Below are 15,262 nucleotides of genomic sequence, written 5' to 3' on the forward strand. Positions count from 1 at the left end.
ATTGATGGTAGTAAACCGTTTTGATGACAGTTTATCTCTACAAAACTTGGAGGAAATAAATCTGCAGTGCAGTCATTTATTATTTAACAAGATCCCCCTTATATCCCGACTTGCTAAGCAGTCAATTAAAAATCTTAATTGGTCATCTCCGATTGAGTACGTATGGCCAATATTGGAAGGCAAAATAGCCTTGGTAACCCGGGAAAACCTAAAAACTTTCTGGATTGTATTTTTTTTTGAGAATTGTAGGGTCCTAAGTCCGCATCAACTTAATGCCGGACCGGGCCAAATGGGGAGCAACTTACTCCCTCTTTTTTTTGGTCCACCGGCCCCTCGTTTAGGGCTTAGCACCTAAAATTTCCAAAAATTAGGCGATGACGGCGACGGTTTCTTACCAGAGCAGAGGCTAATCGTCAGACGCTGCTTCACCTCTGCCCTGGGTACTGGTATATGCACAATAAAGAAGAAACAAGAAGCATCGAAAATACACACAAATTGTTTACGGTTGTTTTGGAATATTCCCAAGGATCGATCTTAAGTCTATACAATCTATACAATCGCCGATATTGCACTTTCACAAAATCATACAATATGAGAAATAAATTGAGTTGTAACCTCAGCTACGCACTAAAGTAATTACACCTACCTGTGGAGTTTCGATTATTTCGCCATGAAGTGCACCAAGTGATGGTCGCTTTAGCGCCCGTTTTGATAACCGGTAGTTGTCCAATCGTGGTAATGCCTCTCTATGAGAAAAAAATTGAATTTTGAGTTTAGATGTTTATTCCAAGTTGTTTACGTAGAGGATATCACAAAATATTGAATGATTCACGCATTATATGGATGAGTGCTACGTGTTCTACCTCGCATTCAATATTTGCAAAAACTAAAGCTCTTAGTATAGTAATGCAGATAACAGGAAAATGTGATAAAATTTTTGTAGGTCTGGGAATGAAAACAAGATAAACTCTTCAATGTGCGAAGCTGGATTTTGCTGCATTCCCATATATTACTACCCCCTCATATCATTTGTTCCGTACCCCATTACAATTCACCGATATGCCAGTAGTCCAATTAGAAAGTAATAATATTTTTCCTTCCGGAAATTAGTGATAGCTTAGTAAATAATGGTCAGGAGCATCTACATTGCCTAGAGAAGAGAAAAGAATCTTTTTTTTAGTTTTGGTTTAGGATCAGAAAAGATGAGAAAGGTGAGAAACTAGAAGATTAAAACTGGACAGTCTATTGGCGTGAGATGTATTTCCTTCTGCACAGTTGGAACGCCGTCCTTTTACTTATAGAAGCTTAGTCATGAAAACAATTACAGTTTATACTGGTTGCTGCAAAATTCAACATTCTTTTCTGATCATAGCTCTGAGATGAAAACCTAAAAGTAATGGAACTTTTATGATACTTTAACAGATAAATTGAAGATCAGCAAGAGGTGCCATTTTGTGTTGAGTTTGAAATGGGGCTCCTCATACATGCAAAGGGGGGAGGGGGGAGGTATTGTTACGAAATTTAGTGAGAGCATGTGGTCTGCGTGTCTCTTTCCATACAGCGAATAGTTCCATTTTTTGTTGAGTTTGAAGGGGGCTCCCCATACATGCAGGGGGGTGCCCCAAAAAGTGAAACAGGTCTCGTTTTCAGAACATTTCCAACCCATTAATTTTGAAAAAAATCACAGTGATGCAACTGATACCACCTACATTCTCTTCATTTCAAATCAGACCGGTATTACGACATATTTTTTTTAAAAAATTTAGTAGTTCAAAATATTTCTATGATGTGTCAAGTGTAATAATTGATAAATCGATAATATAGGGGATCGTGTTTTTGGCTTCTTATGCATTGATGCAACACAGGTAAGTAAATAGTATGAACCAAGAAGATTGTATAGAGGAGATTCAGGTCATAGCGCATTATTTGAATTTTTATAGTGGAGAAAAATCATTGCGCACGTTCCACTATCGACGGTAAATGCACGAGAAAAATTTCGCATATAAGGCCTTGCGTTAGTGCCGTGTATTGACCGAACGTTCTCATGAAACTCTAAGTTGTAGTACACATAGTAGTAGCATGTTTTTAGATATTTAGGTGAATTGATAAGTGACAGGACAAAGTACACTAAAAACATTAGATGTAACTCGAGATTCAAGGCAAGCTAAAAAGCACTGTGAATGGTGTTTGGTTTATGATAGTTTATTAAATTGGTCTTTTGTCCATAAAAACTCGAATCATGAGTCAGGACGTGTACCTTTATTTAAGGTCTTCTCAAACTGGGCTCATATATGTACATATAGAAAATAGACCTATAGAACCTGAAACCTGACCTACTTTTTCTAAGATAATCTAGCATGGAGTCCAAAGTTAGAATCAAGTATGGGCCCTACCTTTGCCCTTTCACCTTTTTGAATACTATCATACCAAATGACATAGTTTTTTTTTAAAGTGGAGGGCCTTCAAATTTTGGAATATACCAATCATTATCCAAAAGTATAATAGTATGCCGCATAGGAAAAATAACAAGACCGTTTATCATTTACCATATACCTGTTAACCGAAATAATAATGTTGGTGTTATCCATAATTTTCTGTTTTAATGATAAATTGTGGAAAGCGACGCTGGGAAGTTTATTATATTTACTAAATGGTTTGAACTTTCGGGGCCCGTCAACACAGGGAACACTTATAAAATAGGATTGTTTTGGCTATGTTGCAGGGGTAATCGTCAATCCATTTAAAATAAACCACATTGGCAACTTAGACGCTCTCTTAAGAGATTATTTTGAATGTCACGCAAGGTTTATAAAAATTTGAGTGGCACTAGTTGCATTCTGGATATCCTCTTATCTTAAAAGACTGAACAAAAACTATTTCCCTTAAAATGAAACCATCTACAGGAGCAATTTGTAATCCACTTTGACTAATCCATTTGAGCAAGTAGGAAAACTCATCCCTGTGTGATCCTTTTCTTCCTAAACTTATTCCTATTCCTAAACAATTGAAATTGAAGTTGTTCCGCACTAATGTTTCTTTGTGCTAGTATATGAGGGCAGCACATTGAAAGTGGGTGCCATTGTTACTGGAATAATAATACTGCCAAGGGAAGTCGCACTGCATCTACGCAAAACTGCTGTGCCTTACTTACTTTTTAGGGTATACCTACTAACTCCACTATGTCGTTCAAACCTATAACCGACAGAAACTTTATTATGTTCCCTATTTCCAAGAGAGATTCGTGTCCCGGCGCATTGCTCGAATTTGTGTTCGACGTCCTTCAATCGCTTGTGAGTGAAGAGTTCTGCGCAGCGTTTTGGTGGTGTATGTGACGCATGGAATGGGAAAAAATACGCAATAAAACCATCTCTTTGGCATAGTTTGTGCCCTATTCACAATATATACCATTTGCAACTAAGGCTTTTGCAAATAAAATTAATGCTTCAATAGTCAACCCTTCAACGGATGAAATTAACGCTTTAACAAACGGAATCAACTTTTAACAAATGAATTTAACGCTTTAACAAATAGAATTAACTTTTCAACAAACAAAATTAACATTTTAACATATGAAGATAATTATGTTTCAAAAGGAATTGATCACCTATTTCGTTTAGGAATTCAAAATGTATAGCCATTAGGTTGTTCATATATGCAACTACTGAATGCGATGGCTGAAAACGAATTACACTAAGATTTAGTTGAAATTTTTAAAAATTTAAAGATGAAATACAGTTGTTGAATTTGAAAAAAACATTATTGTTATATTGACATTCGACAGACTATGAATTTGACTTGCAAAAAACGGTTAATTTGTTCTGGAACATAGTTATTTTCATTTTGTAAAGCATTAATTTTATTTGCTAAAGGCTAAATTTCATTTATTGAAGCGTTAAATTCATTTGTTTAAGAGTTAATTTGTTAAGACGTCAATTTTATTTGTTAATTTAATTAACAAATTATATAATTTGATATGTTTAAACGTTAATCAAATCTCACGAATAGTTGGTCTTGCAAATGATATAGATATTACTGGTATATAAAACAGATGTAAAGACAAACCATAATAAACAAGAGATGCATCCTGTTCACTCCTTTGTGGAGCATAGTACTGTTGTCTTATTATTATTTTCCTCTATTTCTTTTTAAATAAGACTATACTTCAGTGTAACCCTATAGACCCGGGATAAACGCAAGCAACAATATTGAGATTGAGGTGTTGATCTTCTTCTTCTCGTACGAGATGAGAGAGGTTACTTCACAACAGTAGCGGTTATGACTTCAATTGATGAAATGTGAAAATTTATTTTCAATACCACTTTTTATAATATTTAGTAATGATATTTTGGTGGATTAATATTTAACCATATCTACACGAGCAATTGTCATGGTACATAATAATAATAATTTACATAACCATAAACTTATTAACAAAATATGAATTCACAGTACAATTGTACAAATAAAATGTACTATAGCAATGCACAATGATCCGTGCACTTGCAACTTATGACACCGACCCAATATTTTGTAAACTAGGAATAATAATTTAGGCAGGTAAGAAATTAGTCCTGTAAGAATTTGAAATAAATTCTATTCCATATCTAACTGAGCTCCAGCAATTTTCTTGCTACTCAAAAGGAGTATAGCTTTTCAGCTTCTCCTAGATTGGAATAAGGAGGATAGCTTCCCAGCTTCTCCACCTTCCCCACGGGTCAGGCCAGTACTAAAGCGCCCACGCTGCACTGGAAGCCGAGTTAAAGCTATTTAGCTGCTCGCCCCTGATCCCGTGTTTATCACCGCACCTGGCTAGAGCTACAGCGCCTCACGCTGCTCTAACCCGTAAATCGGGATCAACCAGTTGCGGCAAGGATTCCATAACATGGCGACCGGGACATTTTTAACAGTTCACAAAAAGCTGCTAGAAAGAATATTATCATCAATTTTTATTTATCGAATTCTCAAGTATTTTTTACGAGGAGGAAATTTCAATTAGATTTGTTGATTTTTATCTGCATTTTTTTTCCAATGTATGATATATTCGTTCCATGGCTATCTATTTCCTGTTAAATTTTTCGGTAGATAATGTTGTAATCAGTCTACTTTAGCATTTAATGACTAACCTATTTTAGCTTTAATAAGTAAGTTCAATTTGAGATAAAAAATATTGACGACTCGCAATGGATATTGTTGTTGCATCGTATATTTCGTAAACAAACCACAACAAGAAATATATCCGGCCACTTGACCCGCTTGTACTTAGCCGCCTTTGTCAGGTACCTATGTTTTTATTTGGATCGAAATACAAGGGAATCGACAAAAACACCCATTTCAAATCGTCAAAATTTTGTACTTTTTTTGGGCATTTATCATGAACATTCATCCTGTAATTTAATTTTAAGTCAAAGAAGAAAACTTCTTGTACTAATTTACATTTAAGGATTGGTAAATAAACGCGCTTCATTCTAAACGATGAAGGATCAGATCAGTTGTATCAGAGTTGTTGGGAGAAAATCTGTGTACCTATAATGACGCGGAGAATAATCATCTTTCATCTGTCTTTGCCAGGCCTGGTTGTATAGACATAACTTCATTGAATTTGATTAAGTACTAACAATCCGCTGGCTTATACCCTAATAATTAGTAATTCCAAGTGTTGACAAAATTAACAAGTCGGAAAGCCGGAAGCTGAACGAGTTTAAGTATGGATGGTTTTGTGTATTTCTAATATAAGAATATTTAAGTGAGCATTTGTCCCATTTGTACTTAGTTCGTAATGTTCATGGATTTAGTTTGTCAAATTATTGAATCTTTCCCTCTCCCTCTGACATTCCGTCTTAAATTGCAGTAAATTTTGCACAAAGGCGATCAATTTGACCTATTATAACTTTGTTAGTAATGATGCAATTTCCAATAAACAGTGTCATTATTTTATAGTATAGACTATATTACTGGCTAATGATTCTATGCTAAACTTAAGAATGGTGTCCAGACAATTTCTCAAAAATATACTAGTAATAAAAAGCTTTATTTAAATAGGTAGCTTAAATACAGCTTGAACTTGTGCCTTGTGATTTTTTCAGATTTTTCGGTTGGGTCCATGGAAGAAGTGATCGCTTTCCACTTCCCTTCCTGCAACAGGTAATTCAGGTGATCTTGTTGAAAAGGCGAAGCATGATGCTAACTTAAATCAGTGGTTATAACTATTTTAACTAAGATTGCAAATTGAAAATATTAATTGGAAATTATCGGTGTTACTAGTTTGAATTTGTCTTACCGCTAACAGATTCTTCTTCTTTCTTTCACTAAAAATATTGGGGCTTCAGGATTGAAAAAATTAAGTTAAACTAGCGGTTTTGGAACAATTTCAAATAAAGAGCTAACAGCCGTATCAATATACTACGAATATAATGAGTGCAAAAATTGGTTTCCTTAGTTTCTATCTTGAATATTTTAGTGCTTAGTTATATTCACAGGCAAAACTCATCCCTGCTCAGTTTGCACTGCTATTCTATAATTTTACTAATAACATGCTGCATCATGGAAAATTTCTCGAAACCGTAATTGTTTAAATAAAATATTTGCATTATCGCTATTTTGATAAGTAACATAGAGAGATTTCTGTTCTTTTCTCAATTTCTGTGAAATGCACTATTCTCTAAGGAAATTCATAGCTGAATAGTGGATAATACTCAAGAAGTCATCGTTGAGCTCATTGAAAATGAATTGTAGTAGAAACTGGAAGAAAACAGTCATTGCCAAATGTGTCAATTCTCGTGAACGCGTTTCAAAGATCAAGGTAGATATGTTCTTGACCATGATGCGATTAACTTTTTCCTTCTAATATTCACAATATCTATGTACAATTGTAAGCCAAGTGGAACTGAAACGCATATGTACACTAAACAAAAAAAGTCTGGAAACATTTCCTATCTTTTACACGTAATGCTCAGCCTAACTGAAATAAGATATTTCCCATTATAAAAATAGTCTTAGACAAACAATAAACTTTTATTTAAACAAAATCCAACAATGAAGAATGGCAACAGCCATCAATAACAAACGTAAGAAACAAAAATATATAAGGAAAACTCTGGAAACCGTGGTAACTTATGTACATAGTACATAAAGTTATATAAATTAAATACAGCTTTTAGAAGCTTGTGGGACCTCCTTTATTCCTAATTACTTATAATAATCACTTGTTCTTTGATTTAACCAGATTGTCTGTAATTTTTGTTGGAATCTTCTCCCATTCTTCCAGTCAAGGCGTTTTCAGTTCATCTTTATTTGTTACTCTTGTTGCCCTTACTTGTCTGTTATTTTCAATCCATAAATGTTCGATAGGATTAAGATCTGGGGAACGAGGAGGTACTTTAGGCTGACGGGGTGCATTATACAACAGTCACTCCTTTGTTTTCATAGCAGTATACTTCGGGTCGTTATCTTGCTGGAAGGTGAAAGAACTACCAGGGTCTAATTTATTGGCACTTTGTCGCAAATTATTTTTGAGAATATTAATGTATGATAGTTATGTTGGTCCATAATTCTATTTATAACATGCAAGGCACCAACTCGTTTTCCACTCATACAGCTTCAAATCATAACACCACCTCCTCCATGTTTGAATTTGGGTCTCAAATTTTTTAGTTTCATCCCTTCTTTCGCTTTTCGCCATACTTTTGTCGACCACTTGATCCGAATAGGCTACACCGGCTTTCATCTGGGAAAATAACATATTCACTGAACGGTTGTGGCTTTTGTACATACCTTTTTGCAAATTCCAAAAGACGCTTAATTTGCTAATATATGGCTTCTTCCTAGGAATTCGGCTGAAAATTAACGGTTACTCCACAGCCACGTGACAAGTTCGTAGCGATGGTCTAAGCGCTTGTGCACAGCTTGTCATGGACAGTTTTTAGAATTCCTCGTTTGAGAAGCTTATTTATTTTGATTGGACGCCCACTACGTGGTCTGCAGGATGCACAACCCAATTTGTCGTACCTTTTTAAGATTTTGGAAACTGTGCCTGGATTTTTATTGATAATCCTCCCAATTTCCCTGACAGATTTATCTTCATTTCGCAAGGAAACAATTCACGGGTCGCTTTAGGTACTTCCATCGTGTATTTAAGCTAATCACAGACTAAAACAATTTGTATTCATAAAGCCCATAGTGAGTATAATTAGTGTAATCGTTGAAATGTTTTGTTAGTTTTGTTTACACAAGTGTTTCCAAACTTTCTTTGCACTAAAGGAAATATGTAATATTTCAATCATTTCTCATAACTGCTGTTAGTTTGCATTCAATGCTACCGGCTGACACATTAAAGGAGGGGTCAAAATATGACCCTCAAAAAGTGTAACATGTCTCGTTCTCAGAAGCTATCCAACCGAAAAATCTGAAAAAAATCCGTTTCGATATCTGTACAAATAAAGATGATAATAGTATATTGGCATATTTTAGAAATTTAGCCGGCAACCCCCTCGAGTTCATACTACAAGTGCAAAATTGCCGATATATATATTTTAAGGTCCTAAGCCACTGTAGCATCCAAGTAAATAAGCCTATTTTGGGATTTTCCTTGAGTGGGGCCAGCACCATTATAGCCTCAACGTCGGGGGGCCTCGCTGGCTTGACTGAAGCATTTCGTGGAGCAAGGAAGTGCAGCCAGGTGGAGGGGGTCGCCACGCGTCCGTTTTTACTTGCGGCAGCCGAGTTGAGGGAGCCGTGCGTCTGGTTTTTCACTGAAACCCCCCTGGTTTCAGCTGGGAGTGGAGTGTTATGGCGGAGCGAGCAACTTGCATGTCGGACGCACGGAACTGTGAATCTTGAATGACATCGAAAAACCATTTTTGACAGCGTAAATTTTTTTTCGATATCAGTACAGAATCAGAGAAACGGGCAGCTGATTCTGCCATCAGTCAGTCATAAAAAAATAATACGCCTTCGGTACAAAGTAAATGTACAAATAATTAAGTAAATTTCAATTTAATTTGTGCAACGAATAATAAAAAGTGGGATTAACTTCACACTCAAACAAAGTTGTTTTAAGAATTTCCTTAGCACATTGCGACTTCTACAAAAGGACGTAGACAATGCGGGATGGGCGCACATTTAATCAAATTTACCATGCCCCAATCGAAAAAAGTTCCAACTAGCATTACGGCTATAAGTTCCTGAAATCATCTGTGATTCTGACTATCTATTTTTAAGGATGAAATTTCGATGCCAGAGAAGCTGGGCGCTGCAGGTATAAAAGTTATGTGAGGAACTTTCTATGCGCGTTTCTCTTTTTGTAGATATTATTAGTCCAGTCATAAAGCTGCATCTCGGGTGTGAGCGAATTCTTTCAGTCAAAACCGATTCATATGAAATCTGGGGCGAGGGTACAGGTTGGCATTAGAAACAAAAGTTATACAGTGCCGATATGCGCCAAGCCCTCCCAACAAATTCTGGAAATTTCATCATCATCATCTAGGCCTGCCTTAATAAGGAACTCCAGACATACCGGTTTTGCGCCGAGATCCACCAATTCGATATCCCTCAAAGCTGTCTAGCGTCTTGACCTACACCATCGTTCCATCTCAGGCAGGATTTGCCTCGTCTTCTTTTTCTACCATAGATATTGCCCTTATAGACTTTCCGGGTTGGATCATCCTCATCCATATGGATTAAGTGACCCGCCCACAGCAACCTATTGAACCGGATTTTATCCACAACCAGACGGTCGTGGTATCGCTTATAATTTTCGTCGTTATGTAGACTACATACTCGTCCAGCCTGATGTAGGAATCCAAACATTCTTCGGAGGATTCTTCTCTCGAACGCGGCCAGGGGTTCGTGATTTTTCTTGCTAAAAACCCAAATCTTTGAGGAATACATGAGGACTGACATGCTCATTGTCTTGTACAGTAAGAGCTTTGACCCTATGGTGAGACGTTTCGAGCGAAACAGTTTTTATAAGCTAAAATACGCTCTGTTTACTGCCAACAACTGTGCGCGGATTTCATCGACGTAGCTGTTATCGGTTGTGATTTTCGACCCTATATAGGAGAAATTATCAACGGTCTCAAAGTTGTAGTCTCCTATCCTTATTCTTCCCGTTTGACCAGTGCGGTTTGATGTTGTTGGTTGGTTGGTTTTTGGTGCTGACATTGAAACCATATACTTTGTCTTGACTTCATTGATGTGCAGCACAAGATCTCGCGCCCATTGCCGCCTGCTCGATCTGGATGAAGGCAGTCTGTACGTGTCGGGTCGTTCTTTCCATGATGTCGATATCGTCAGCATAGGCCACTAGTTGGGTGGACTTAAAGAGGATCGTACCTCTTGCATTTACCTCAGCATCACGGATCACTTTCTCCAGGGCCAGATTAAAGAGGACGCATGATAGGGCATCCCCTTGTTATAGACCGTTGTTGATGTCGAATGGTCTTGAGAGTGATCCTGCTGCTTTTTTCTAGCCTCGCACATTGGTCAGAGTCAGCCTAGTCAGTCTTATCAATTTCGTCGGGATACCAAAATTTGGTTTGTAGTTTCAGAAAAAAGTGTGATTTATTGTATTCTTAAATGAAAAAATCACTTTTTTCTAAATATCTCAACAAGCTGACGAGTGATGTGAGATTGGTTTATATGATGATGACGTCGCACATGTCGAAGTACAATTGATTCACGTGGAATACACGACTTTGACCATCTATAACCTTGTTAGTGGTAGTTGAAATGCGTTCAAGGTTTTCAGAATGGTGTCTTATATTATCACTTATAATGATGCCAAATTGCTTCTAGAATGAACCCAAGAGGGATTTTCGGGTAAATCTTTGAAATATAGTAATATGCTATTATTAACTCTATTTGAGCAGACATCGGAATGGGATGAATTTCGAGGTCTAGATTTTGTGTAGATACATCACTTTTTTCAGAACGTTCGGTTGGATAGGTTCTGAGAACGAGACCTGTTTAACTTTTTGGGGCATTTTCGAAAAGTACTAATTGAACCCATTCGTTTAATAACCCACATGATCATATTATGTGAAAGTAAATTTTACTCCCCCTTTCCGCATATGTCAAAACAAAAAGACAACCAAGGGGGAGGGGAAAATGTGGACAACTTTGTTGAATTACGGATAACCGTAGGGAAGGATTGTAACGAAAAGATGACGGAAATTCAATGGCAATTATTATAATAATTAATAATAAAGAACATCGAGCGCGGAATAAAAATATTGCACAATTCTATTATACTAATGCTTGGAACGATAAAGTTTGGAACTGACTGAAGAATACAATGTTGAGTTGTCATGGAAGCTATGATGGTCGAAGGACCGAGATGTGATGGAGATGTTTGAAATAATAAAACTTGGTTTTACTATTCGCTAGTGATGATATTTCGGGAACCACTTGTTCCCTTCATCAGTGCTAACAAGGACTTGTTAGCGACTAGGAAAAACAAGTTTTATTATTTCAAATAATTAATCGCTAGAAATACCGCGTAATTACACTCAGATGAAGATATGTATTCCGAAGGCCAAGGACTGATTTGACCTGTCACAGCATCTAATTTTGTTTAAGTTTCTATTCGGCCCTCTAGGAAACTCCGGTGTCTCTCCTCTGTCGATTGGTTTTGGCTTTTGATGATTCTGACGGTGAATAGATTTGTTAAATTATAACGAGCATGCATGGCAACTATATAATTACGCGGCGACGAATTTTTATCTGGCACATTATTTTTATATGTTGAGTATAGAACATCCAGAACAGTTGGCTATTTGAATTAACAGGTAATAGCAATTAATGAAATAATTAACCAATTTAGACTGAGCTATTCGAAGCACAAGCTAGACTAAAATTCACTGAGGAAAATCCATATATGAAGAATAAAAAAGTTTTCGGTATTATTGGAAAAATTAGTCTTTTAAGGTTTTGTTTGCAAAACATTAAAATCGGTTCAATGTTTGTCTGTCTGTCTGTCACACGCAATTTTCTCAGAAACGGTTGTACCGATTAACACGAAATTTGGTGAGAAGGTGGGAACTGTGAACGCCCACACAACATGCAGTGAATGATATCCTTCTACGTTGAGATTAAGAGGGGGGGGGGAGGGGTCCCCATACATGTAAAAGGGGGCTGTACATTTTTTTTCACCAAATATAATAATCTTGTGGGGTATCCAATGAAAGGTTTCGATTAGTACTTTTCGAAGCCGGTCTTAGTGTTGAGATTTGTTAGAAAGGCGGGGAGTGGGAGGGGTGCAAAGTGATGATTTCTTTAGCAGACCCATTCTCAGAAACTACCCAACCGAAAAATCTGAAAAAATTCATGAAGCTGGTGCCCAAGCCTCAACATACTCTCCATATCGATATCTGCTCAAATTAAGTTAATAATAGTATATTTCCATATTTTTGGTTAAATTTAGTAAAACCCCCCTTAAGTTTATCCTAGAGTTATAGTTGGTAGCAGTATAAAATATAATATGGAGCATATTATTTCCAAGTTTGATCAAAATCATACTAATAGTAACAAAGTTACGGTAGCTCAAAGTTGTCTTTACCGTGTAAATTTACAACCCGAAGTACTAAACCTGCTAAATACATGTACATAACGGGCTACGTACAAATTGGGTAATTGTATACTCAAATATACTCACAGAAGAAGCAAACAAAACCTTTCATACCTGAAGCGCCCAGCTTCCGGTTTCCCGACTTGTTTGTTTTTTAAGTAGCAGGAGCATAGCCTCAAATAGCCTACAAAGTGGTAAGGTACTATGTATCGCACGAGACTTGCGTTCGAGTGGCTTTTTGGATCTCAGCCCCCGTGAATGACAAAGTCTAGTTTCATTTTCTAGGAAAAGCACAATTTCAATTTCAGTTGTTAACTAGGCTTAGTGGTAATATTTTCTCGGGCTTCACTTCTATCCATACTACAATGATTTATCTATTAAAAGCAAGTCCTTAACAAAAGGTTTCTGACTCTATTAGCCACATCACATTTTCGTTACAAAGAGTATTAATTAATTTAATTTACATATAAGGATTTTGCGAATAAATGGAAAATTGAGAAAGTGTAAAGTTAGATGGAGAAATACATTGCGACAGTGACATGTAGTGCATGAAACAAAAATGTTCCCAATATTGGCGAAAATTTAATTAAATACCAATTAACGCTTCATTTCATCTCACTTCAAAAAAATATTAAAGTATGGTGCGGAATGGAAGTTTTTTGGTTTTTAACTATGAGAGATAACTTTTCCCAACAAACAAAATAGCTAAAAATAGTTCACTAAGATTTGATAAGTTCGACAAGGTTTTTGCACTTAAACTTAGTAATCTATAGTCACAGGCCATTCTCCCAGCAACAATGACAGCATGAAGATGGTTACTAATGCCTTTTTCCCACTCAATGTAGCTAGTAATTTTTAGATAAAAATTAATTACAACGGCAACAAAATAAAAATAATTTCATGTTGTAAAAGCGTTCCTCAAACAAACTTAATGAAAATGTGATATTATTACTTAATCATTCTTTCTTCGACAAGACGATGAGGTGAGAAAGACGTTGATAAAAGCAGTTGGAATCAAACCGGATAAAACAAAATTCAAACTAGTAGAAACCGCTACCCTCAAGAAAAATTCATGTTCTATCGTTCGATAGTTACTAGTACCGCGGCAGGTGTGGAAGCACAGCATTGGGATTAACACTGTAACGACCACATGTGCTGATCTTAGGTTTGGATGCTGTAAGGTGGAGACACACATTTGGCTTAAAGATGCAAGATGTTAAAAGAAGTACCGTGTGAGGTGCGCGAAGCTGAATTTCCTCTGGTCCGTTTCATTGGCACTGATCTTTCTTGAGGTTTTCCGCATCAGGTTGTATGCCCGAAGGGTAATCCCCGAATGACGGGGGGAATCATCATTGATCGAGTTTGTATCAGGCTGTGAGACTTTAAACCGAGTCGGTTCCATTACGGCGTTCTGTCCTGTTACTAATATAGCAGTTAATCAGGAACGTGGTACAAAGGCACGATATTAAGGTCGGTGTAATCCCGCACTCTACCTGGCACTCCAGCCCACTCTCTATTTACACTTTATTTACGATTGTTATGACGGCACTAGGAAACAATCAACGTTTCAACACTACCGTTAAACTGTTTTAATGGCCGAGAAAATTACATGTTTTGGAACACTAAAACACTCCGCACTTAGAGTTTACATTTTAGTTTGGGCTATTTTAAACAGGAGAATCTCTATTCGTTCGTTCAAATGCAATTCGATAGTAAAAAATCCGCACCGTTGGTGGTGATCCAGCCACTATTCTCCACGGGGCGAAATTACTTTGTGACTCCTGCAGCGAGCAAAATTCTTCGTCAACCGATCGCGACGACTTCAGATGGACTAAGCTTCGCAAACAAGCTTTTATACCTTTTATTTTCGCACGGACGCCACTGGTTTTGGCTCGTCAAAAATTTAGAATCGATAAAGAAGAAAACAATAGCCCAAGGGAGATACTTGAGTGACGTCAGGAATATACTAAACTCGAATCGTCGCAATCAATTAACATCGACGCTATCTGGGCGAGGGTATTGGTAGCCCCACATAAAGATAACAAGATAAGTGCTCACTGGTTTTCCTCACAATCCACTTAGCAAAATTAATATCGCGACACTTCGGGAGGCGCATATGAGGTGCTTATCGACGGCTGATCAGCATCACCTTTTCTGTACCTATATCTCGGGCTAGAACTATGTGTGTAAATTCTAGAACATATAAATACACAGAGAATATTTATTAGATTCGTGGGGATCTGATCTGGAAAGATAGTTTACATCAGTTTGTAGAGAGCGCCGACCAAAATTACTGACCGCTAAGCAGCGACACTGTAGTCTGAGAATTTCTAATTAGTCATAGATTCATTCGGAAAGATCAAAATATGAAAACTAAGATATTGCAAGTTAACACTGCCTCTATCTAGATTTCCCTGGATTACAATCCAATTTGATTTTATGGATTTTTTGGTGTTATTACTAACATTTCAGTTTTTTTTTCTTTAATTTGCAATAGAACAATAATTTCTTTTTAAATATCTGCTTTTGTTTACGGCTCTGTTTCGCTGGAAGTAATAAAGTCTATTATTTCAACACGTCTTGTTGATAAGAAAGGACAACCCCGGGGCATTAGGCATAGTCTGACAAAGTGGAAATTTCTCATTTACTTTCTTTTGAAACAAACTTTCAAAACTTCTTTTGTTATGCTGGCATAGCTGC

General features: G+C 36.8%; 1 protein-coding gene across 1 annotated transcript in view; it reads right to left on the bottom strand.

Annotated features, from left to right (window-relative positions):
• The window catches only part of LOC119660604 (bumetanide-sensitive sodium-(potassium)-chloride cotransporter), a 40,599-nt gene extending 26,179 nt beyond the window's left edge, over window positions 1–14,420 (bottom strand). The window contains exons 1-2 of the mRNA XM_038069290.1: window positions 13,792–14,420; window positions 647–746 (exon numbers count right to left, since the gene is read on the bottom strand). Coding sequence (XP_037925218.1) covers window positions 647–746; window positions 13,792–13,964 — 273 coding nt within the window. The 5' untranslated portion in view covers window positions 13,965–14,420. The remainder of the gene's footprint in view (window positions 1–646; window positions 747–13,791) is intronic.
• Between the last annotated feature and the right edge of the window lie 842 nt (window positions 14,421–15,262).

The sequence above is a fragment of the Hermetia illucens genome, chromosome 6 (assembly GCF_905115235.1).
Source record: "Hermetia illucens chromosome 6, iHerIll2.2.curated.20191125, whole genome shotgun sequence".
Taxonomy (NCBI): domain Eukaryota; kingdom Metazoa; phylum Arthropoda; class Insecta; order Diptera; family Stratiomyidae; genus Hermetia; species Hermetia illucens.